Source organism: Strongylocentrotus purpuratus, unplaced genomic scaffold, assembly GCF_000002235.5.
Source record: "Strongylocentrotus purpuratus isolate Spur 01 unplaced genomic scaffold, Spur_5.0 spur5_scaffold_8, whole genome shotgun sequence".
In the NCBI taxonomy this organism is placed as follows: Eukaryota; Metazoa; Echinodermata; class Echinoidea; order Camarodonta; family Strongylocentrotidae; genus Strongylocentrotus; species Strongylocentrotus purpuratus.
Window position 1 is genome coordinate 33257874 of NW_022145614.1, and position 24134 is coordinate 33282007.

Here is a 24134-nt window from a genome sequence, read left to right on the forward strand (position 1 = left end):
ACAATATTTCAATTTCATAATATTGACTGGCAGTTGATAGTTCTTACTACTTAAGTGTATACACAGCACTTGATTAGTCAGTCTGAAAGGTAGTGTGGATTGCGCGTGGAAATCATTGTCTCATTAAGAACTTCGAACATTCAGAAGTGAGTTTAATTAAGCCGGTTCAAGATTCATTATTCCACAAATTCAGCAAGCGAAATGGAGGATGGTTACACAGAAAAGGCCACGCATGGTAGCATGCATCGGACCAGGACTGCTACCATCCTCAGTGCAATATCAGCAAGATTCTGGAGAAAGAACAGCAGTACTGTTATCTTGTCCAGACGGTTAGGGCTTGGTAGCACGGTATCTTTACTCCTTGGTATCATGATCGGTACTGGTATATTTATATCACCACGAGGAGTTCTGGCGTACAGTGGAAGCTTTGGGGCCAGCCTCATAGTCTGGTTTCTATGTGGTGTTATTGCCACGATAGGTAAGCAAATACATTCCATCTTTCTGAACCCTCGCTCGCTTTGCTAACTTGCATTTTATGTCAAAAATCAGTATTATTATCCTCAATATTAGACAAAGAGTACAATGGTATAGAAAGACAGGGAAGATACACAGCGGAATAATATAATCCCAATTAGGAATGATAGGCATGATAGGTGTTCTTATTCCTAGGTGCCACGATGACGAGGATGATGATGACGACGATGATGATGATGATGACGACGATGATGATGAAGATGATGATGATGATGATAATGATGATGATAATGATTATGATTATGATGATAAATAAACAAATAAATGAATAAATAAGCAAGTAAATGGATAAATAGATCAATTAATAATAATATGAATAACCATGTAAGTGTGAAACGGCACCGGGGCCTCGTTGAACAAAACTTACCATTGGTGGTAACTTTGCCATCAATGGTAACTACCATGGAAACCTTGATTTTGATTGGCTGTTGAGCCCTGTTACCATGGTAAATGTAGTTGCCATTGATGGCAAAGTTTCCATCAACGGTGAGTTTTATGGAACGGGGCCCTGATATTGATAATGGCACCGTTTACACACTCCAATACCTTAATACATGTCTGATACAAGCCTCTGAAAAAGGGACATCCAAATTGGAAGTAAAGAACACAATAATTTCACATTATTCCTTGGTAAATATATATATCATTGGAAAGCTCAATTTCTCGTTTTTCATAATGACACCAAACTCGTGATCAAGAAGGAACGCATGCTTAATTTCAGACAGCCGGAAATGGCAGTGTCAGAAACCCAATAGTCCAAATTAAGTGGATGACGGTTACCTTTGGGTCATTATGGTCTCAGAATGATATTAAATGATATTTAATTAATAATTTTTAAATATGCACGTCATTGAAAAGCTCATAATCCCTTCTTTCATATATGACCATAATCAGAATAAAAGGATCACGCACGAGGGAGCAGGTAGCATAATTTGCAATAGGTTAAGCTCATGCAAATTTGTTTTAGAAAATGAAATTGTTGAACAAATGCCATTACCAATTGTGCCTGCTCGGTCCCAGCGTGATTCTGACATGATTAGGCGTTAAAAAAAAAAAGATGTTGTTTTGCCCTTTGTGACCAACCCATACATCTCAAAATCTTCGGTCGGCTTTTAAATTAAGTTCATTTTTACCCTTTGTTAGAAAAACAAACGTTTAATAAATAAACAAATATGTATTTTGTTTGTTTAAATAGGATATAAATCTATAAAATCATCAAACTATTCCAAAATTCTAACTCGTCTTCTGCACTAGTTTCGAAATCCTGCTAGCGTAAACAAGTAGACTCGGCCTCGTGTACATGCACTGCCCCGGCTAGAAACCAGCGAGATTTGGGCGACGTTCCCGGTTTTGAGGTTTTTGGGGGGCGACGGTCGGTATTTTGAGGGGGAAAAAGCAACAAAGATATTCGACCGACCGACCGAGGTTCTGGCATCTAAAGGGCAATACAACATCTTTTTTTTAGGCCTTATGGTGCCATGTGGAAGATGAGATTATGAGCTGTTACATGATGTGTATTTCCTTTCCTTTCCTAAAAAAGCACAATGCGCACAAAATAATAATGAAGCAGCCATTCGATCGATTCTTTTGGACCATTTAGGTTTTGCCACTTCTACTTCAGACTGTCTGGAATCAGTCATTGGTGGCTTCTTGATCATGGTTCATACATTGTGTATGTCACATGGAAAAAGAGAAAGTAAGCTTTCCAATGATGTACAAATTATTCTAAAAATAATGTGGAGTTTTGATTAATTTACCAACAAACTTGGAATATTCTGTATGTGGTTAGGAGTCATGTTATACATCCATGTATCCATTAACTGATACATTTAATGAGATGTCCTTATATTCATCAAGATGCTCTCATACTTTTTGTCAGGTTCCCTCATCTTTTCCGAGCTTGCGTTGATGTTTCCTAAGTCTGGTGGTGATCACACATATCTACATGAGACATATGGGAACGTGCTAGCTTTCCTACACGGCTGGGGTGCATTACTAGTACTCAAACCAATGAGCTTAGCCATCTCGAGTATAGTAATGGGTGAATACATCTTCTACCCATACTTCAGCGATACTTTGTGCTACCGAGATGACACAATGGTCAGGTTGCATGCTGCTACATTTATCAGTAAATATCCATCTTTTCATTTTAACCTAATTTATGTTTCTACTGCATGCTGTTGTTGTTATTATTTTATCACTTTTCGTTTTATCATGGAAAATAAGTTTCATGATTTCGATATACTTAACTTTAAATTTGTCTTGTTAATAAAAGATAGGAACTCTAGGAACATTTATACAGAGGCGGCGCTCCGGGGGGGGGGGGGGGGTTGGCAGGAGAGCGGAGTGCCTCCCCCAATTTTGTTGAGTACCCCAAAGGTGCCCCTTTTTACATATGAAATGTGCCCCGTTTTACTTCAGATAAGTGCCCCCCCCCCTTTTCTTTCACATAGATGCCCGTTCCCATTGTTATAAGTGCCCCCTTACCTCTTAAAATTGCCCCTATTCAAATGTGAGAGGTGCCCATTTTTACTTTAACAAGTACCCATTTTCCTATGTAAGAAGTGCCCCTTCCTCTTCTGATTAGTGCCCTTTTTACTTTGACACGTGCCCCCTTTACCTTTCAAATACAGTGCCCCTTTTCCTTCTGATAAGTGCCCCTTTTATTTTGACACGTGCCCGCTTTTCTTTCCAAATAAGTACCCTTTTTTACTACTCATAAGTGCTCCTTTTTCTTTTGACAGGAGCTTCTCCCCTTTTCACAAAGTCCCCTTTTCATCTCTGACAAATTTCATTATTAAAATCTCACAGTTGCCCCTTTTTCTTCAACGAATGTCCTTTTCCTTTATTATGACTGCCCCTTTTCATCTCTGATAACTGCCCATTTTATTTTGCTACGTGCCCCGTATTCCTATTTTATCAGAACTTCTTTCCTTTTTCATAAATGCCCCTTTTCATCTCTGATAGATGCCCCTATTCAAATCTATTCAAATGGCAATTTTCCTTTTCTAAGTGTCTTTTCCTCTTTGATTTCTTTTACTATAACATGTGCCAATAATTTAAAGCGACTAAGAACAACTTTTCCTTACTTTTCCCCAAAGCTTGCCCGCTCGCTACGCTCACTCGCAATAATGGTAGACATAATTATGTTTCTTATTAAAGCCACTTCCGGTCTTTCATGATTATATTGTGCTTAAAACTCCATTAGGATTGATTTTTTTTTCCTCTTTAAAAAACGTGACATTTCGCATTGCGACCTCACAAATATTTTACATTTTTGCTCACTCGCTTCGGTCACTCGCAAATTCAGACCATCACGTTATACTGCTAAGTAGTATCTTGGATCACGTAAAGGGAGAAACAAATATTGAAATCATCCGTGATAAAGTAATCAAAATGTAGTATATTCCAATGTCTAAAAAAATTATATTTTCGCTTTGAGGTTTCCCTTTGTAGGTGCCCCTTTTACCAGAACGTGCCCTGTTTTATTGGTGCCTCCATTCTGGAAGACGCTCCGCCGCTCCTGCATTCATATTTATCAATATCTTGTTTATGATAGATAGGGAGTCTTTGTTATATTCATTGAACAATGAGAGTATGTGACAATAAAAATACACTTTAATTCCCAGTACAATTTAGTAGCAGTTCGTTTCTTTAGCGATATGTTTATCAGCCGAAAAAATCTGGCAATCTCCTTTTTTAGAAGGCCGAATATTGAGCCATTAAATCGCTATACTTTATACCCAAAAAGAAAAAAATAGCTACACAATGTATACGTATATCATCATATTTCTAAAAAAATATTATTCAAAGGGTTTAAAGTATGAATCGTTATGAAACATTATATCCTATCTCAACTCAGTTTATATATACTCTCCATTTGCGTTTTTCAACCTTTTTAAGTTCGCTGCACATTTTTGAGAAATAAAAGGTTTCACATCGACCTCCCACAGTCATTACAGAAGATTCATTTTCCATCACTCTGGTACACGTCAAATGCCATGTACACATTTTATTTCTAAAATAGATGTTGGTTAATTATCTGCCCGAATGTGACAATATTCGGGCACCTCACTGTCAAAAGAGATATTTTAGCACATCGTTGACTAATTATGTGGGTATTCAGGCACTTCATCTAAAATCATATTGTTTCTTAATGTTGCGAGCGAGGAAAGAAGACACTCAATTGTCATAAAAATTTTATTTCTTAATGAAACACAGCGGTTTCTAATATTTTGTGTTCACGAAAGTGATGTTTGTTTCATAATGGATCAAAAAATAGATGTTGGTTAATTCTCTCGTGATGTCCTATGGCACCCCAGGGTGCCGGGGTACCCCGGCTAAAAACGCTGCTCTAAATGTTTGATAGCATCATTATACTTGCCTTTGGTTATTACCAACAATTTTAGAACGTCTTTCATAATTTTGTAGCGACTTCATGATTTACTACTGTGATTTCAATCAATCGAATACTTAAACTGTTATTCTCTTGTATGTACTCTAGTATTCCTGATGCTAGTCCATGGTTCAGGTTTGAAGCTCATTTCAAAACTCCAGGTGATTTTTACCGGCCTCAATGTCTTTACACTGCTCCTCATCATCCTCAACGGCATGATCAACATCTCATTGGGTTCGTATACATTCGTTGGTAGTTCGTACTACAATCGTTGTGGGTTCGTAAATATTCGTTATGGGTTCATATACCTTATTTAATACGATCGCAACTTCTTTCAAAATGCCCCCAAAACAAACAATTTCAATACCTCATTGTATATCCTATATAAATCATGTTCTGATTACACAAAACGTCTTTATATCATTCGTACATTCAAAAGTTGGTGCATGTATCCGGTCAATTCTAGAATATGCATGCCAGATATTCCATGGTGGTTTAAAGAAGGATCAATCTGACATCTTAGATCCAATTCAGAAAAGGGCCCTAAGAATCATAACAACGGAGCTATCATACGAGAATGCCCTTGAACCCCCTTAGCACTACAATATTGGCTGAACGTAGAAGAAGATTGTGTGTAAATCTGTTTACCCAAATGAAGTGTTCTAAACATAAGTTAAACTCTGTCCTTCCTGTCCCAAGGGAAAAATGATACACCCTCGGGGAAACTATCCAACTAAATGCAAAACTAACAGATATAAGAATAGTTCCATTCCCTGCATGGTGTCAATTTAACTTGCGGGTACTAGTAGTACTATTGGTTTCCATTCTCTGTTATGATTCAAATCGCACAATATATACATATATATATATATATATATATATATATCTTTTGTTTAATCAGTCTCATTTGGTTTTTATTTAATCAATCGTATCATGCTCACATGACATTCATAAATTGAAATTGAAACTTTGTACTCTTTCTCCTCACTGGATGTTGAAATGTTTCCAAAATAAAACCATGTCCGAAATGTAGAGTGAGGCAACAGATGAAACCGTCAGAATAACACTGGTCAAGTAAGGGAAATAAGTGAATAGGAGACGACGAGACAAGCACTAAAAACGTGTGCATTGTTATGGGACATCGCCTGCTTATACTAATTTGGTCCCTTGTGTGACCTCACAAATCCCGGCGGTGTTCGGAGAGCTCTTCAAGTGCGAGAGTGGGGCTGCATTTTACCGTTTTAAAATTGATCATAATCGGTCCTTTGAATGTTTCCAAACGCTAAATTTCGATAACCTTCTTAGATTTAACATTCCCTTATGCAATGAGACAAATTAAATCAATATTTAAAACTAATGAATGTCTACTTTAAGTTTCACTTCCTTTAAATACTATTAATTGTACAGCAGATCCGAAATCATGCTCCATACTCTAGGCTCAGTTTGTTAATTTCATTATTTGATTTCAATAAATTTATATGACATATTGTCTGTTGAGAGCTGAGAGGGTGTTGGGTCTATGTAATGAATTTGAGTTAACGCCCTTCGGTCTCTCAACAGACGACACACGATACCATCACTCACAACTCGATTCATTATTATTATGAATGTCTTTAATAAATTGCTCCATTTATAACACACATATACCCTAATTAATTCTGACGTTATATACAATCTTTATGAAATATTGTACCCATTAGCTGACTTTAATTTATTTTAAGTGTAATAATTCAATTGTAGCACATTCTCATTCAAATATTTATGTATCAGACTCGACATTTTCTATGACTTTGTGTACATTTTACCATTATTATTTATCTGTTTTGTATTTTTATTTTTTATTTGAAATCCAACCACAATTTTTGTTTGCAATAGAGAAATAATAAGAATACCTTCGTCATGGATTCCTATAACTTCGTTATGGGTTTGTATTAATTGGTTATGGTTCGTAAACCTTCGCTATGGGTTTGTATTAATTGGTTATGGTTCGTAAACCTTCGCTATGGGTTCGAATACCTTTGATTAACTGTGGCAGATCCAAGGGGGTGTGCTTGAATCGGCCGTGGACCCCTTATCTTTGCTTTAAAAATGGTAAAAGAGGGAGGGAGAGAGAGAGAGAGAGAGAGAGCGACTGAAGAAAAAGTGCTATCCGTCTGTAGTACAAGTATCTTCTTTGTTTTTAGGGTACACGCACTACTTGAATGTGAGTTCATCTTTCGAGGGCACCAACAAAAATGTCTTCTCGTTTGGGATGGCCTTCTTTTCAGGAATGTTTGCTTATGAAGGATGGTAAGTTCGGCTTTATCGTTACTTGTTGTTATTGTTGTTGTTATAAGGCCTTATCGTTACTTGTTGTTATTGTTGTTGTTATTATAAGGCTTTATCGTTACTTGTTGTTATTGTTGTTGTTATAAACACGATCGCAACTATTTTCGAAGATTAACTTAAGGGCGATTTCACTACCCTCTTGTACATCCCATAGAAATCATATTTTCGGATTACGTAATACCTCATTGTCATGTCGGTACATTGTTATAGCTAGGTGACGCTCAAGGCTATTGAAACTGCTTCAGGTTGACTTTTTGGAAATACACTTTTGCCCATGAAATTTGAATAATTTGTTTTACCTCTTTTCATGAAATGATTTTACAATATGATTTATTCTTCACAGATTAAGTTTATAACTTCTCAGAACTTCACTGACCAATACAGATTAGTACAAAAAGATTGACCAATAAAGTTCCGAGAAGATTAACTTTATCTTTTAAGAATAAACCATATTGTCAAAATCATTTAATGAAAACTTATTCGAACTTTATAGCCAGTAGTGTAGTTGCGATCGTGTATATATTAATATTATTATCATAATCATTGTTATTATTATCATTAGTAATATTATTATTATCATCATTATTATTATCATGATCATTATTATTATTATCATTAGTAATATTATCAGGTGGGCTGTATATTTATTATTATTACCATTGTTATTATTATTATTATCATTACTACTATCTCATTCACCAACTGATGACGCGTGCGTGATGAATAAATGAAATAAATATACAATACATAATTAAAAACATGAATAGATAAATAAATAAATAACTACTTTTAATCAAATAAATAAATAAGCAAAAGTAAGCCCACATGAATAACCAAACAAACAAGCAAACAAATACATAAGTAAAATAGATAAATAAATAAGCAAAAGTAAGCCCACATGAATAACCAAACAAACAAGCAAACAAATACATAAGTAAAATAGATAAATAAACAAGTTTAGAGGTGACAAATTATATTGATCAATAATGGATTTAAATGCAATATTTTATTAATGACATATCAATCGATCTTTCTGTATAGCTGGTTGGTAATCAGGATTACCACGACATGATTTTTAATATCATTGAAAGAGATTTTTGGCTCATTCAGTGTTTGTTTAAAATCTCCTTTTAAAAAAAAGAAAAAGACAAGTACTAAATGAGAAACTTCATCAAATCGCAACTATTTACAAGACGGGGTCCAGACAAGAAAGAGATTAGAAAGATGATAAATATTTAGTAGTCGAACTAGCCATTATATAAGTTGTATACCAGGCATATTGTTTGCGCTTCCCCTGTTTATCATATATTTGTGGTTACGGTGATGATGATGATTGTGGTGGAGGTAGCGATGGCCATGGTGGTGATATTGATATTGGTGGTTACGTTGATGATAGTGATAATTAAGGTGATATTGATATTGATCTTTATGGTGATGATACTGGTGGCGGTGGTGATGATTATGGTAGTGGTGGTGGTGGTGGTAATGTAGGTGGTAATGGTCATTGTGATGATATTGATATTAGTGGTTGTGGTGATGATGGTGGATGTGGTACTGGTTATGATCGTGCTATTGGTGTTTTTAATTGTGGTTGGCGTGGAACTGGTGGTGGTACGTCAGGGGCAACGATTGCGTGTTATGATAGGACATTCGTTGAAACTCAGCGACCGAGGGAGGAGGGCTCCCACTCCCGTGTAAAACGATTTTGCAATTTGCTCAAGAAAAAACTTGTCATTATTAACAATGGTAAATGATATGTGTTTACTATAGCCTTTGATTTCACATACAACATGTACAAGTTAAAATCTGGTTCTCATCTCTGTATTTTCCTGTTTTCTCTTCGTGTGATTGAGCAGCGCTAAATCATTATTTAGGCAATTTATAGCGCTTTCTTTATTTTTTTTCTTGGGGGCAATCCCCACGACGATTTTCCAAGGAGAGTGATCAATCGTCGACCATGCATTTCATAGTATCGGTCTTGTTCAACATTGCATTCACTAGCTCTTGTATGAACTCAACGTATGCTCTGACTAAATAACACGATGTACGATATATATGAAAGGGTAGCGACCGAACAGAGGAATTTTCCATTTTTAAATGGTGAAGCGTTTCATTTTAGAGCTCTACAGAGCATAGTATATTAGTAGCATAGTTGTGCTCATTATTCAGGATACACCCTGATTATTTAAAAATGTTTTGGAGGGGACGGTGCTAGACACACCCGTCCTCATAATCATTTCCCAACATTCGCAGACTTTGTATTGGCTATAAGCCAAACAAAAAGATGTTTTTATCTTATCATCAATGTTTGTATGTGTTTGGTCACGCTGCGCAACCTCGATAATCTAAAATGCATGAACCTCATTGAGAATTAACCAAGTAATCATGAAGATAACAATTTGTTTTATCAATATTTGATACCCTGCCATTGATTGTATAGAAACTATTTACCTATCATACGTACAGTGACATCTCTACGGGGCACCAAGTTATCATGCACATGATAACATAATTATTTTATCAATATTGATACCCTACCATTAGTTGTATAGAAACTATTTTTTACCCATTATAGGTAGAGTGACATCCCTACTGGGCACAAAGTTATCATGAAAATGATAATACAATTATTTTATCAATATTGATATCCTGCCATTAATTGTATAGAAACTATTTTTTACCCATTATAGGTAAAGTGACATCCCTACTGGGCACAAAGTTATCATGAAAATGATAATACAATTATTTTATCAATATTGATACCCTGCAATTAATTGTATACAAACTATTTTTTCCCCATTATACGTAGAGTCAGGTCTCTCTACGGGACACGTGCCATTCCACTCAATCATTGGATCATTATCATTGAAGTATATGTCGTTTTTTTTTTTTTGTTGAATACAAGATCATTCTCCACTCGCTGACTCAAAATGTAATTCAATTTAAATTTTTATATTGTGCCTTCTCATGCTTATTTCTTTTCTAATGCGCAGTTACCTTTCCTTATCTTCTTCTCAACCCCACATGCAGCTCATCATTTTGTATTATTTTCTATACCCCTGATCTCTCACTTCTTTTTGTCATTGTCTACTCTTTGTATTTTGATTTGATTTGATTTGATTTATTAGTTTCTGCATTTTTTTTCTTTTTTTCATCATACATTTTCATGAACATAATATGGCTTGATACAATATTTCAAGTGTATATAATTTTATACAGATAATAAACGATATTAAACAAATATATTGAATTTAAACATATACATTGAATGCATAATTAACATACATTAGATGCAGGAGGGCTACATAAATAAGCAAAGTAGCTTGACGTGCCGGCAGCCCTCAACTTAGATACAACAATACAAAAAAAAAAAGAAAAAAAAAGAGTGACTTGCAGAAAAGAAAAGGAAAGGGGAGAGAAGGAGGAGGAGGAGGAGCGTTGGTAATAATACAATAAATCTCATACATCTGCTGATTGAATGAAGGTTCATTCATGAATGGAAAAACGATGCTAGGTCATGGACGATTACACATCATTGTTGAATATACAGTCAATGTACACGCGAACATGAATACAGTAGAATTACACACGACATGATCAATACTTAGACAATAACATAGTTTTAACTGCCTTCTTAAAAGAATACAATGTCCTAAGGTTTCTTATTTCAATGGGCAGAGAGTTCCAGATGTCTGGGCCGGCGTGTCTAATGGATTTGAAAGCCAATGCGGTTTTTGGATTTCTTAAATGGAATTTTTCAGTTTGTCTTGTGGGGTAAGAGTGGATGGTTTTATTCAAATTAAACAATGGGGGAAAGTATGAAGGTAGTAGACCATTTTGTAAGCGAAACATGAAAAGTGCTATTTGTAGAAAATGACCGTGTTCTTCTATCTTTGTCATGTAAAGTATTGTCTTGTCCCTTTCTCGTCTCTGTTGGCATCCCCCTTTTTCTTTCCCCTATTTTGTAGTTCCTTTGTAGTTACGGATTAGTTAATTTAATTACGCACTATTCCTAAGTATCATTTGAGGTGTTCACACTTGTACAATCATTGCTTTATAGTGGACCCCTCTGTTTCCAACTTGTATTTTTTTTTTACATTTGTTTTAAATGCTTATAATTGATTGGTAATGTTTTTTTTCTTGGATACATGGATAAATTGAAATTTAAATTATACACAGACCCATATTGATCAATGTTATGAAAGTGCAACTGCTTATAATATTCAGTATATTTGAATATGAGGATGCATATAATGAAATGTTTTATATATTTTTAATGTTTACTGGAGGAACAGAAAAAAATTGTTATCTGAGTACAGAGGAAAAATAGCACGGAATACAAGTATGTGTTTAATGGGTTCACGTGAAATTGTAAATGATTGATTTCACTCTTAAGAAAATATGAACCCATAGTCAAACATTTTTCTTCATATTAGATATGCCTATTGTTTAACATCTTTTTGCATAGCCTCATTGAATGTATTTACTACAATAATTAAAGGGACTTGGTAACATTTTCAGATAAAAGAAAATAGTGCTAAGGTACTCATTTCAATGCTAGATGTACAATTAAAGATAATCTGAAAGTTTGAGTGAAAACAGACCATTAATGATACAAATTTGGGAAAAACTGATCCTGCCGACTCCTTGATTCTCCGAACTATATTATTACAATGTAATTACATTTTAGGTGAATGTAAATCGTCATGGCAATGAATTGGCTCTATATACCATTCCAGACAAATTTCAGTGTTGACAGATTTTTAAAAGCATGTCTTATGCCTTTTTTTCATGGACAAACGGTCGGGAAAATTCAAAAATGGTTGGGAGAAATATTGTTAAAAGGGTGTCGCACTATGACAAATTGGGGGTACCGCAAACTACGTTAAGCTGCGAAACGCAATTTTGAATTTCCCGCCAATCATCGTGTGTTGCCTTCAATATTATTGCTGCTGATGAATCCGCTAGCGACCGCAAACGGCCGAAATTATCAGTCGCGTCCGTCGTCACAATTCCGTTGGTAGTCGGTGTTAGCGACGACGGCAAAACAACGGCAAGTGACGTCACATCTCGAACCCTGACGACACATTGCGGCAAGTAACGAAATTGTAAACGACCTTGGTGCGACGATGGATTGCGAATTTTGGCCGGAGGGTGACGGGTGATGACTGTTGATATGGCGGGTCGTTTGCGAGTACCAACGACATTGCAACGGTGGTCGGCGATGGGTTACGATTTTGCAACGATGTTTCACGATTTTAAACTTTTAGTGCGATTTTTCACGTTTTATAAACATCGTCACTCGCCGCCCAGACAACCTCCGATTTTGTTCGCTAGACTCTGTTTCCTGCCGCACCCACTCGTCCATTGCCGCCGTGTTGTCGCTGAAGATCGTTCCCACCTGTCAACGAATCCTGGTTTCCCCCTTTCCCCCTCTCCCCAAATTAAGGTATACATTTTGCCTTACTCCCTTTGAAGGACTAGCTGTATATACGGGGAGGAGAAGCAGGATGGAAATACTTTGGTTCGATGAATAGACCACTAAAATATTCGTGTATTTTGTTCTTTACAGGAACACTTTAACATATACCATGGAAGAAATGAAAGAACCTGCGAAGTAAGTGACACACATCTATGACCTAAGATAATGATTTATTTCAAAGTTGACGAGCGGCGATGAATTTATTATCTGCATGTCAGGAAGCAACTCCTCACGAAAGATACAATATAAAGGAGATATCAAATTTCTTACACAAAGCCAATCGCATTGAACGTGTGAACGAAGTCATGCGTTTCTATATTTTCTCCTTTGAATTTGACCAGAATCCAATGTTGATAGACAACTGCTCTAAAACAAAGAAGAGAAATCATAAAAGCAGACTAATGAAATTTTGAATCAAATCAGACAAGAAATAAGAAATAGTGTGAGAATTGTCCATGACTACGTCACAATAATTCACTGACTCCATTGCTAATTTTAGATTCGCATAGATTTAGTGATACACTGTGTCATATTTCAAACATTCATATATCTTTTTAATATGATTGTTCTGAATAATTTAAATTCCGTTTTTTTTCTTTTCCTGCTGTAATACAAATGAACTTATTATAAATGAAGGATTACATTTTAACCAAAACGAATCGTTCTACCCGCAACAGTAAAGCTTACCATTTACCTTTTGCACAGAAATGTTGTAACTTAACATATCTCTTGCAATCGACTCATCTTGTAAATTCTCTCTGATCGAACAGAACTCTGCCCAGAGCTATAATGATTGCCATGCCAACCATTACAGTGCTGTATGTCTTGGTCAATGTCTCCTATTACACCGTACTCAGTCCAGAAGACGTCCTTGACGCCGAAGCTTTAGCAACGGTAAGATATTATCTATTCCCATTAGTCATTAAGACATTTCATTGATCAATATATCTCAAACTAGGAGCCATTGCATTCTTCGCATACATAAAAACATTTTAATTTAGTATAGTTTTGAGAAAAGCTCAATGTAGTGAAGAGGATATTCTTGATCAGACTATGTCAGTTCTTTAGATTATAATGAACAAACTATGTATTTATGGTTATGTTCATGCTATAATAATGATGCCTTAATTTATTTTGTGAAGATATGTTTCGTTCGGTAACATTGCTGCCCATAACAAGTTAGCGTTATTTCATCTCAAATTAGAACAGTACATGCCTACACCAAGGTATACGTGCGTTTGAAAGCAAACAGAACAAAAATAGTAAGTTAGTTAGATCAACTGGACATTGTAATTTGTTTGCCATAACAGAGTATGTACCATTTTGGGCAAAATGAGAAAATTATACACTCTTCGCAAGTAGCACAAACAAATAACTTAATTAAACAACGAAACATGTAGTGTTAGAAAACAGTAAACTCTTGTGTAACAGAGGCTTAATAAAGTTTAAAGGCATCGTTTAACAATGTTAAATCTGAGACGCACGGCCCTACGTGGTAGCAGTGTCTGTGATATGGTGTAATATTGAATCAAGAGGTGCCTCAAAAAGTAAAAATCTTTGAGTGACCGGTTTTACCATAGTCGTTTTCCCCAATAGACTGTAGTGTTGTGAAAACCGTTAGAAAAACACAACTCGCCCTAGAAAACAAGACTATAGACAGTGTAGATATTATGAAAATGAGATTTATTCTTGCCCTTTAACTATTCCTTACGAAAGTGTACAAGGGATTTATAATTGAAGACATTCTTGGCATGATGCAATGCTTTTTAGCATGACATGAGCTATTTTCTTGAAAATGTGACGTACCAGGCAAAGTTGTACATATAAAAGCTTTAGTTGGAAAGACTTTTTAATTCAATAACAAAACCATAACTGTTGAATGAGGGAAATAATAGCTTAAAAGGTAAACATTATATTTGGTGAAAAATATATAACAGGGGAACTTTTATAACTCGTTTATTTAAAATACTAATATATAGCAGTTGACAAATCTATCCCAATTATGCGAAACATTCACCCCATAAGAGAACCAATCAAGAAAATGGCGATGTCCATGTCGTACCTCGAAACTATACATTATTCTTGCTTTATGCCTCTTTCATACCTCATACACTTTCGTGGAGAATGTTGGCAAGAATACAATACGTCTTTCAGTATAACTACAATTATATTTGGGAATCAGGTTTCCTTTAAACAAAACCTGGCTATGACAGAATACTATGACAGAATTGCCTCGTTAAACAACAATATACTTTTCCTTTCTCCTCAGTCATTCTCTAGACACACAACCCGTAGTACAAGTCTTCTGCAAAGCCTTTTACCATTTCTTGTATGTTGTGCTGCTTTTGGGTCTGCTAATGGTATTTGTTATACATACTCTAGGTGAGTATTATCTTGTTTATTAGCAAAGCCAGATTTTTATTCGGGAAAGGAGGGGGAGAGCAGGGAGCCAACCCAACTAAAATATAAACTTAAGTTCTGGTTAAAAAAAAAGAAAATGAATTCTCACAGAATCAAACGAAACTTACACTGAATGTTCAAGATTACAAATAAATGTCATTTGCCAAACAATTTTGGTAGAAAATGTATACTGGCTGAGTAATGAGCATAGAAAGATAAGGAAATCAATGTAAGTAGGCCTGGCACCATTTGTGTAGTCCCATACATCTTTATGTGTACAGTGCTTGGTATTTTACCAACACTGTGCCAAATAATATATTGTGATTTTGATGACTCCAGAACCTTGCAGTACAAAACTGACGTGCTACATGATCACCTTTTTCTGATCAATTCCACACCTTTTCTTTCACAATGCAATCACATGACCTGAACTCAACTTTATCTTTAAAGGCAGGTGTTTTTTTTTTTTACTGACATTGTTACCACTGCTGTAATGTATTTTCAGTTGCGCTATCTTTCGTACTCTAGCTTCTCACCTCGTATCATGCAGTTGGTGATGCATTGTGGGACATGGCTGTCGACACATCGGGACATTAGGGACTTTTAGATTTTTTTTTTTTAGATTTGCACGTCGACATAGTGGACTGCTACGTGTGTCTTAAAAGGACGTCACGCGTAGCAGTCCACTATAATTATGTGCCTTAAAAGGACGTCACACGTAGCAGTCCACTATGTCGACGTGCAAAGTCCCCATTGTGAGCGAGCAGCAGATGGCAGTATATGTTAATCTGAAATAATGTCAGTAGAATACCCTGCCTTTAAGGTATGAATATATATATATATATATATATATATATATGTAAATGTTCTGAGGGAGAATAAAATAATCACCAGAGGGGCATCTTTCTGACGATATTTAGTAAACGGTATTCCATCTGTGTACAATAATCGTTTGAAAGTGATGGATCAAGTACATTAATTTACTTCCATTTCATTTCGAACATGTTTTTAGTAAGAAAAAAAATACCGATGAAAGGGATAAGTTACCCTACCAGTAAAGGTGAATTGGTGTGATTTCTTTGATTTTTAGAATGGCTGTAGCTCTTGGTCGAGAGGGCCACATGCCACAGATTATAGGTATGGTGAATCCGGATACCATGTCTCCAAACTTTTCACTTTTCCTCATGGTGAGTCTCATACTTCAAATTGCAGGTTTATGGCAAGTAAACTTAAATCGTGCATTTCAATCCACATTACAGAGTACTAAAAAGAGTAAGTAATTGATAACCTCATTAAAGTAACCCATGACTCATTGTGGGAGCGCTGTGGTATATGGTTCAGAAGTTTCGATCCTTGCTCGGTGCTTACATCCTTGGACAAGGTGTTTTGCCCTCATTTGTGCCTCTGTACCCAGATGTAAATGGGTACCTGGCAATGCTATGGTAATAATAGTTTCAGGGCCATCAAGAAGAACAATATGTTGCTACCCTGGGTAGATAAGACCCAATTATTATTATTAGTAGTAGTAGTAGTAATAATAGTAGTAGAAGTAGTAGTAGTAGTGGTAGTAGTAGTAGTAGTATCATTGTTTTCACTATTATTATTATTTATTATTATTTTCATTATTATTATTATTATTATTAATATAACATTTAAAACACATGTGGACGCATGTCCCTTTAATTCATCATAGCTCAACTCATGATTATCTAGGAGAAAATCTAACCTCAGTCACAGAGAATTTGAAATACAAAAATATGACCAAAAATCTGTAACAATAGAATGTCACCGAAATCGAATATTTATTCCATTTTTACCCAATATGCATACAGACTATTTGTCATGTTTGTGAGTGCTAGGATTTTAATAATTGAAGGGCCTGTAAGAAGGGCAGTATGTCGCTACCCTGCTTAAATATTTCCTAGAAAATGTTAATTTTTCAGATTCCTTAAAAAGTTCGGTGTTTCAAACTATTTTGGATAAGTTTATATGCCGGGATTTTTTTAATATTTTAAATAAATTGTTTAGAACTGATGATTTTTAACGTTAGTATGAGTTCTAATATGTTTTAATGATGTGGTTTTAGGAATTAAAACTCTATGTAAGTGGTATTTATTTGAACACTTGTATAATTTGCATCTTGATGACAACCCGATTCACGTCAGGTGTTATTCCGATGGTGGTCATGGCAACATGAAAGGGGTCATTGAAATATATCTGCCATGCATCATGCTGTTTAAGAACCATTGACAAAACGTTATTTCACTTCATCGAAAACCATAAAAAACGGTTGTAAGAGTGATGCAACAAAATAGTCTCAGAATGATATATAATATATATGAGATATGAGATAAAAACGACTTGGGTTATGCTAATTACAATAATGAAGATATGTTTATATTCCACCTACAGGGCTTCATCTCAATCATGACTCTGTTGCTCCCGGTCAGTTTAGAACACATGATTGAGTTCTTCAGCTTCGCCATCTGGCTATCCTATTTCCTTATCTCTATCAGTGTGCTCATCTTAAGGTACACCAGACCAGACTTTCATCGACCTTTCAAGGTTAGTTTCCTTATCTCTATCAGTGTGCTCATCTTAAGGTACACCAAACCAGACTTTCATCGACCTTTCAAGGTTAGTTTCCTTATCTCTATCAGTGTGCTCATCTTAAGGTACACCAAACCAGACTTTCATCGACCTTTCAAGGTTAGTTTCCTTATCTCTATCAGTGTGCTCATCTTAAGGTACACCAAACCAGACTTTCATCGACCTTTCAAGGTTAGTTTCCTTATTACATTTAATATAATTCGTTGTCTCCAGCACGACTCTCATTTTAAGATGGACCAAACCAAACCTTCCTAGACCTCTCAAGGAAAGTTCTCTTTACTTAATGTAATTCCTTGTCTCTAGCACGACTCTCATTTTAAGTTACACCAACCAAACCTTCCTAGTCATATCAAGGATAGTTCCCTTAATGTAATGCCTTATTTCTAGCACGACTCTCATCTTAATTTACACCAAACAAAACCTTCCTAGACATCTCAAGGATATTTCTCTTAACTTAATGTAATTCCTTGTCTCTAGCAAAACTCTCATCTTAAAGATAAACTTGAGTTCTGGTAAAAAAAGAAAATGAACTCTCACAGAATCAAACGAAACTTACACTGAATGTTCAAGATTACAAATAAATGTTATTTGCCAAAGAATTTTGGTAGAAAATGTTCCTGGCTGAGTAATGAGCATAGAAAGATAAGGAAATCAAGGTAAGTAGGCCCGACACCATTTTTGTAGTCCCATATACATCTTTCTGTGTACAGTGCTTGTTACTTTACCAAGACTGGGCCAAATTTACTATGATTTTCATGACTCCAGAACCTTGCAGTACACACCAATATTTACATGCTACATGATCAACTTTTTCTGATCCATTCCACACCTTTTCTTTCACAATGCAATCGCATGACCAGGACTCAACTTTATCTTTAAGGCGGACCAAACTAGACCATCATTAACCATTCAAGTTTATAATGTCCTTAACCTTATTTCATTAAAGTTACTGCATTGTTGTTAAACGATACAATACACTCAAGACCCAACCAATAGAGACCGTTCTTGGCAATCCAACCTTTGTAATTCGTTCATTTGTATTAAGGAAGACAATAAGAAAAACAAATTGGCGAAAGTTTGTGATAAATAGGACGAGTCATGATAAACTTATGAATGATTGAACTATGAAATCACCACATCTTTGCGAACCCCTTATAGGCAATTACTGTTTTTCTCCCATGTGCCTTCTCCCTTGGGGCGCTACGCAAAATATCTTTTGCATTGTATGTTATAGGTTTACTTTAAGGGACAAGACCATCCTGAGTCATACATTTTGAAAATTAATATTTAAGGTGGGAGAGTTGTCCGTCACTACATCAAAGTGACATTACCGATCCAGCCAATTTGAAGAGCACATACCTAAAGTGATTACAACTTTCAAAAGTGTATAACTTTCTTATTCGTTCAGAGGCCTACTTTCTTATTCGTTCATACTTTCACCAAACTGCTTCTATTATTTTCTGCTTTATTTCAGAGCAATATGCAATTAAGTTTAGATTTTCCTTTCATGGTGATTTCCATTCGATAACTGAATTATCGTTTCATTTCCTGATTGTTGGTGTAACATGTGAATCCAAAGTGTTTCGGTCACTGTCTGCAGCTTTGAGGAACGTAAAGAAGTTTATACTTCGCATTCTTTGTGTAGTGTGTTTGAACACTATCTGATTTTCTTTCTGAACAGGTCCATTGGATACTACCAATCCTCATGGCAGCTGCATCATTGTTCTTTATTGTCGCATCTTTCTTCGCAGCTTTCGGGCCACTTGAACTGTTAATTGTGTCGATGGTCATCGTGGCTGGGCTAATAGTCTACGTTCCCTTCCTCTATTACAAGTACCAGCCACCTTTCATGGGTAAACCTATAGATAGATTTTCTTTTAATGGCGCTAATGTGCCTCTTAAAGGCAGGGTTTTCTACTGACACTACTTCAGGTCAGAGCCATCTATATAAGAGTTTGGCCAACCCGGTTCGAGTGGGTCACAATATGGCGACTGCTGCTTTGTTGGGCAAGCACAGCACAAACGGATATACGCCATTTGTGACCCAGTGAAACCAAGTTGGCCAAACTCTGTATATAGATGGCTCTGCTTCAGATCTACGAATACTGCCATCTAGCACCTCACAATGTCCCGATGAGTCGACAGCCATGTCCCACAATGCATCACCAACTGATGACGCGCGCGTGCACGATGCTTTGGTACAGGAACCGGAAATAGCATTATGCATGCCCTTACCGAAAGGTGGCGCAATAGAAAATACATTACGGTAGTGATAGCGATGACGGTAAAATACCCTGCCCTTGAAGACCTGTTACACACGAGCGTTATGGCTTGCATGGGACTGCACCCACCAGAGGCGGCGGAGCGACTTCCAAAGTGAGAGGGCACCAACAAAAAAGGGCACTTTCTAGAAAATAAGGGCACCTTCAAAGGGAAATCTCAAAGCGAAAATATTGTGTTTGTTTTACATTGGTATATACCCCTATATATTGTGATTACATTATCGGGGATGATTTCAATATTTGTTTCTCTTTATACATCATATAAGATGTTGCTTAAGCATTATACTTTGCAGTTGGGTGTTATGGTCTGAAAATTCATTTGCGAGGGAGGAAAAATTTTAAGATTTGTGAGGTCGCAGTGCGAAAAATTTCATCTTATAAAGAGGAAAAACTCAACCTTGATGGGGTTATAAGCATATTCTCATAACGAAAGACTAAAAAGACCTTTGTTAAGTTACATAATTACCACATATATAACTATGAGCTAGCGTAGCGAGCGAGCTTTGGGGGAAATCGCTCTTATTCGCTTGAAATAAGGGGCACATTTAATGATGAGAGGAAAAGGGGACACTTATCGAAAGTGTTATAATACTTATTAGCAAAGAAAACACGTAAGAAGAGCACGTATCAAAGTACAAAGGCTAATTATCAAAGGTGAAAATGGGGCACTTCTTACACCTAAACAAAGAGGCATGCACCAGGGATGAAAAGGAAATGGGCATTTGTCGACGGAAAAGAGGCACCCATCATATTTTGATAAGGGCATTTATAAGAAGTGAAAAGGGGCATTTATGAAAAAGGAATAGGTTCCTTATTAAAAAGGAAAAAGGAGCACATATCATTTTTAAAAGGGTAATTATCAGAGGTGAAAAGGGGCACTTATCGCATCTGAAAAGGGGTACTGACCATACATGAAAAGAGGCACTTATGAGAATTAAAAAGAGACACTAATTTTAAAGGGAAATGTGCATTTTTTGAAAGAAAGGGGGCAATTATCAAAGATGATAAGGGGGTAATTATGAGCAGGGGAAAGGGCACTTATAAGAAGGAAAAAGAGCATTTATTAGGAAGAAAAGGGCGACGTGTCAAAATTAAGGGGCATCTATAAGAGATAAAAAAGATCACTCAACAGGATGGGAAGGAGCACTTGTCAATGTAAAATTAGAATTTACAAGACATGAAAAGGGGCACCTATGAGAAGGGAAGGGGCTCTTTTTAAATCGGGACACTAATAAGGAAAGGAAAAGGAAAGGGGGGCACATGTAAAAATATAAGGTGCGCTTATCCAAGTTAAAAAGAGGTAAGTTTTAAAAGGGGAAGGGGCACTTTTTACAAAGGAAAAAGGGAACTTGTCAAAACAAAAGGAGAACCTCTCAGATTTGAATAGGGCAATTATCAGAGGTGAAGGGGGTGCTTATCAAAAGTGAAAATGGGCGCTTATCGTACCTGAAAAGGGGAACTTACTAGAGATTACAAAAAAGGCACTTATGAGAATGGAAAATGGACACTTATTGCAAAGGAAAATGGGTATGTGTCAAACTAAAAGGGGCACTTTATCAGAAGTGGAAAAAGGGGAAAGGGCACTTTTAAAAATTAATAGGAGCACTTGTCAAAGTAAAAGGGGCACTTTTCCTATTTAAAAAGGGGCACTTTTTACAAAGTTAAAGGGGCACTTTTCCGGGAGCGCCGCCTCTTGCACCCTGCTGGGGTGATCTAACTTAGATGGACCATGTGAGTGAAGGTCGCATTATAATGACAAAGTGATCACAAAATGTAGACATTTCTTTGAATTACAGGCCAATCAATGCACTGCTTGCTTTCATAGACTGAATTAGCAGAGGTGATAAAGGACATGACACCTCGAGTGTAACGACTATTTCCATTCTATGATTATAAAGTTTTATTATGCCTTATGATTAAAATGTATTATTTGTTTAATTATTTCTTAAGTAATAGTCATTTAAACAATGGGAGTTTACCTGCTTTAAAAGCAGGACATGATTTGTTCTGTATTTATTATTTATAACGGATAAAGAAACCGTTCAGTTTATTATGCTTTTGTTTAATTCAGTTTGTTGATTAGTACCTTAGGAACAATGACAGAAAGTTCAGTGAGCTGTATCTATTCATTTCATTAGGAACAATGACAGAAAGTTCAGTGAGCTGTATCTATTCATTTTATTAGGAACAATGACAGAAAGTTCAGTGAGCTGTATCTATTCATTTCATTAGGAACAATGACAGAAAGTTCAGTGAGCTGTATCTATTCATTTCATTAGGAACAATGACAGAAAGTTCAGTGAGCTGTATCTATTCATTTCATTAGGAACAATGACAGAAAGTTCAGTGAGCTGTATCTATTCATTTCATTAGGAACAATGACAGAAAGTTCAGTGAGCTGTATCTATTCATTTCATTAGGAACAATGACAGAAAGTTCAGTGAGCTGTATCTATTAATTTCATTAGGAACAATGACAGAAAGTTCAGTGAGCTGTATCTATTAATTTCATTCACATGTGTTTTTATTCTACACATTTTTGCATAATAGCAGTGAAGGGATGTTCCTTTTTCTACCACAGCAATTGTTGAGGGTAGAATGATGAACTGTATATTTTGTCCTCTTTCTTTGTCCGTCATGTTCATAGTGATTATCTTATCCTATTTGACATATAATTAATTACGATGTACCTTGATTTAATCTTTCAGACAAAATCACCATCTGGGTCCAGCTCTTCCTATTCATCGTCAACACGGAATACAAGCCTCCAGAGAACTTCCCTATCTACGACGATGGCAGTGAAAACGACAGCAACATGTAACTCGTCGCCGATCTTTATAAACTAAATTAATCATTATCTATATTTTCTTGGTCATTATTCAGTTTCAATATTCAGTTTAGTGCTTCATATTTCACATATATTTCACATTTTTGCAATAATTTCAAGAGGTAAATGTTACAAATAAACGCTGGATCTAACTACAGACTCAAAAACAGAAAGTGAGTACGTCATATCGATTGTTCGAATGCATTAAATTAAAAAACTGAACTAAAATAAAGAAGATTGAAATATGGAGGGCCTATGATGAAATATATGCTTGTGAGTTATAAGGCCCCACAGGGTAGTTATTTTTCAATAAAAGTGTCAAAATTAAAGAAAATGAGAAATAAATGTTGATCACAGTATAGTATTCGTATTCTAAAATAGGGAGTTCAATTTTATCATAATAATAAAACATATTTACATCATTTGAATATATTTGCATCACACCCGTACAAACTTGCACTTCCTGTACACATTTGCATTTAATATGCTTATGCAACTACTTCTAAATAAACATCGGAAAAAATGACAATAACTGGACTGCAATGTTAGTCTTCCGATGTTTAAAAAACACAAAACATTAGGGAAACAAACAAAAAAACCTCACTCCGAGCGGCCTGGAGCGCGACATAAACATGGCGAACGGAACTCCTCGAAAAAAGGCACTACCCCCAGCTGCCAGAACACACTTGATATTAAAAATATCAACCGCTACATCACTTTAGTGGTTCGTAGATTACGCCAAGAAATATGTTTTTTTGCCAGCAAAATACATATTTCAACAAAATTATTCTCTAGTTTAGTCCTTCTGGAACTTTGGATTTCCTGTTTTGTAAGTTCATATGGCTTCGGTCGTCCAGAGAGTCTACCCTTGTCTTCCGTAAAGTAAGGTTAGACTCGCAGTCACGTGCGACCCCCGACTGACCCAGAATGGGGGTAAGACTTTGGGTTCAGTTTGAGGACAGACTCTGCCCGTAGTTCGAGATCGGGTTGTATCTTTGCTCTGAGGTCAGCCTGCTCGAAACAGTATAAATATTATAGATAGATCGACTGCTATGAGAGGCCTGGCTGTTTTTATAGGCTCAAGTGGACGTTTGTTGAGGTCTTAAAGTGTAACATGGTCTTAAAGTGTAACACGACCCCCTAGCTCCTGAAAAAAGAGTCGCTGCGTGCGCGCGACGTACAGCTAGCTGTAGTTATCATGCATGCAAACAGCAGTATACTGCTCGCTTTCATTCCAGCTTACTAGCTAGTTGCTGCAATTGTTCGACTAAACTAC

The 24134-nt window shown here is 36.1% G+C and overlaps 1 protein-coding gene across 1 annotated transcript; it reads left to right on the forward strand.

Annotated features, from left to right (window-relative positions):
* On the forward strand, positions 1 to 23456 carry LOC591610 (b(0,+)-type amino acid transporter 1). The gene is made up of 11 exons (XM_030975062.1): positions 1 to 478; positions 2414 to 2662; positions 5039 to 5164; positions 7114 to 7219; positions 12831 to 12875; positions 13511 to 13634; positions 15010 to 15122; positions 16231 to 16327; positions 17553 to 17705; positions 19432 to 19603; positions 22740 to 23456. The coding sequence occupies exons 1-11, from the start codon at positions 202 to 204 to the stop codon at positions 22850 to 22852; spliced, it is 1575 nt and encodes a 524-aa protein (XP_030830922.1). The 5' UTR covers positions 1 to 201; the 3' UTR covers positions 22853 to 23456.
* The last annotated feature ends 678 nt before the right edge of the window (positions 23457 to 24134 follow it).

Bases quoted from the DNA above. Each gene is read 5' to 3' on its own strand.
- LOC591610 (XM_030975062.1), top strand. From the start codon at position 202: ATGGAGGATGGTTACACAGAAAAGGCCACGCATGGTAGCATGCATCGG. The intron at 17,706-19,431 runs GTTAGTTTCCTT...CTTTCTGAACAG, and splicing joins ACTTTCATCGACCTTTCAAG to GTCCATTGGATACTACCAAT. The intron at 19,604-22,739 runs GTAAACCTATAG...TTAATCTTTCAG, and splicing joins GTACCAGCCACCTTTCATGG to ACAAAATCACCATCTGGGTC.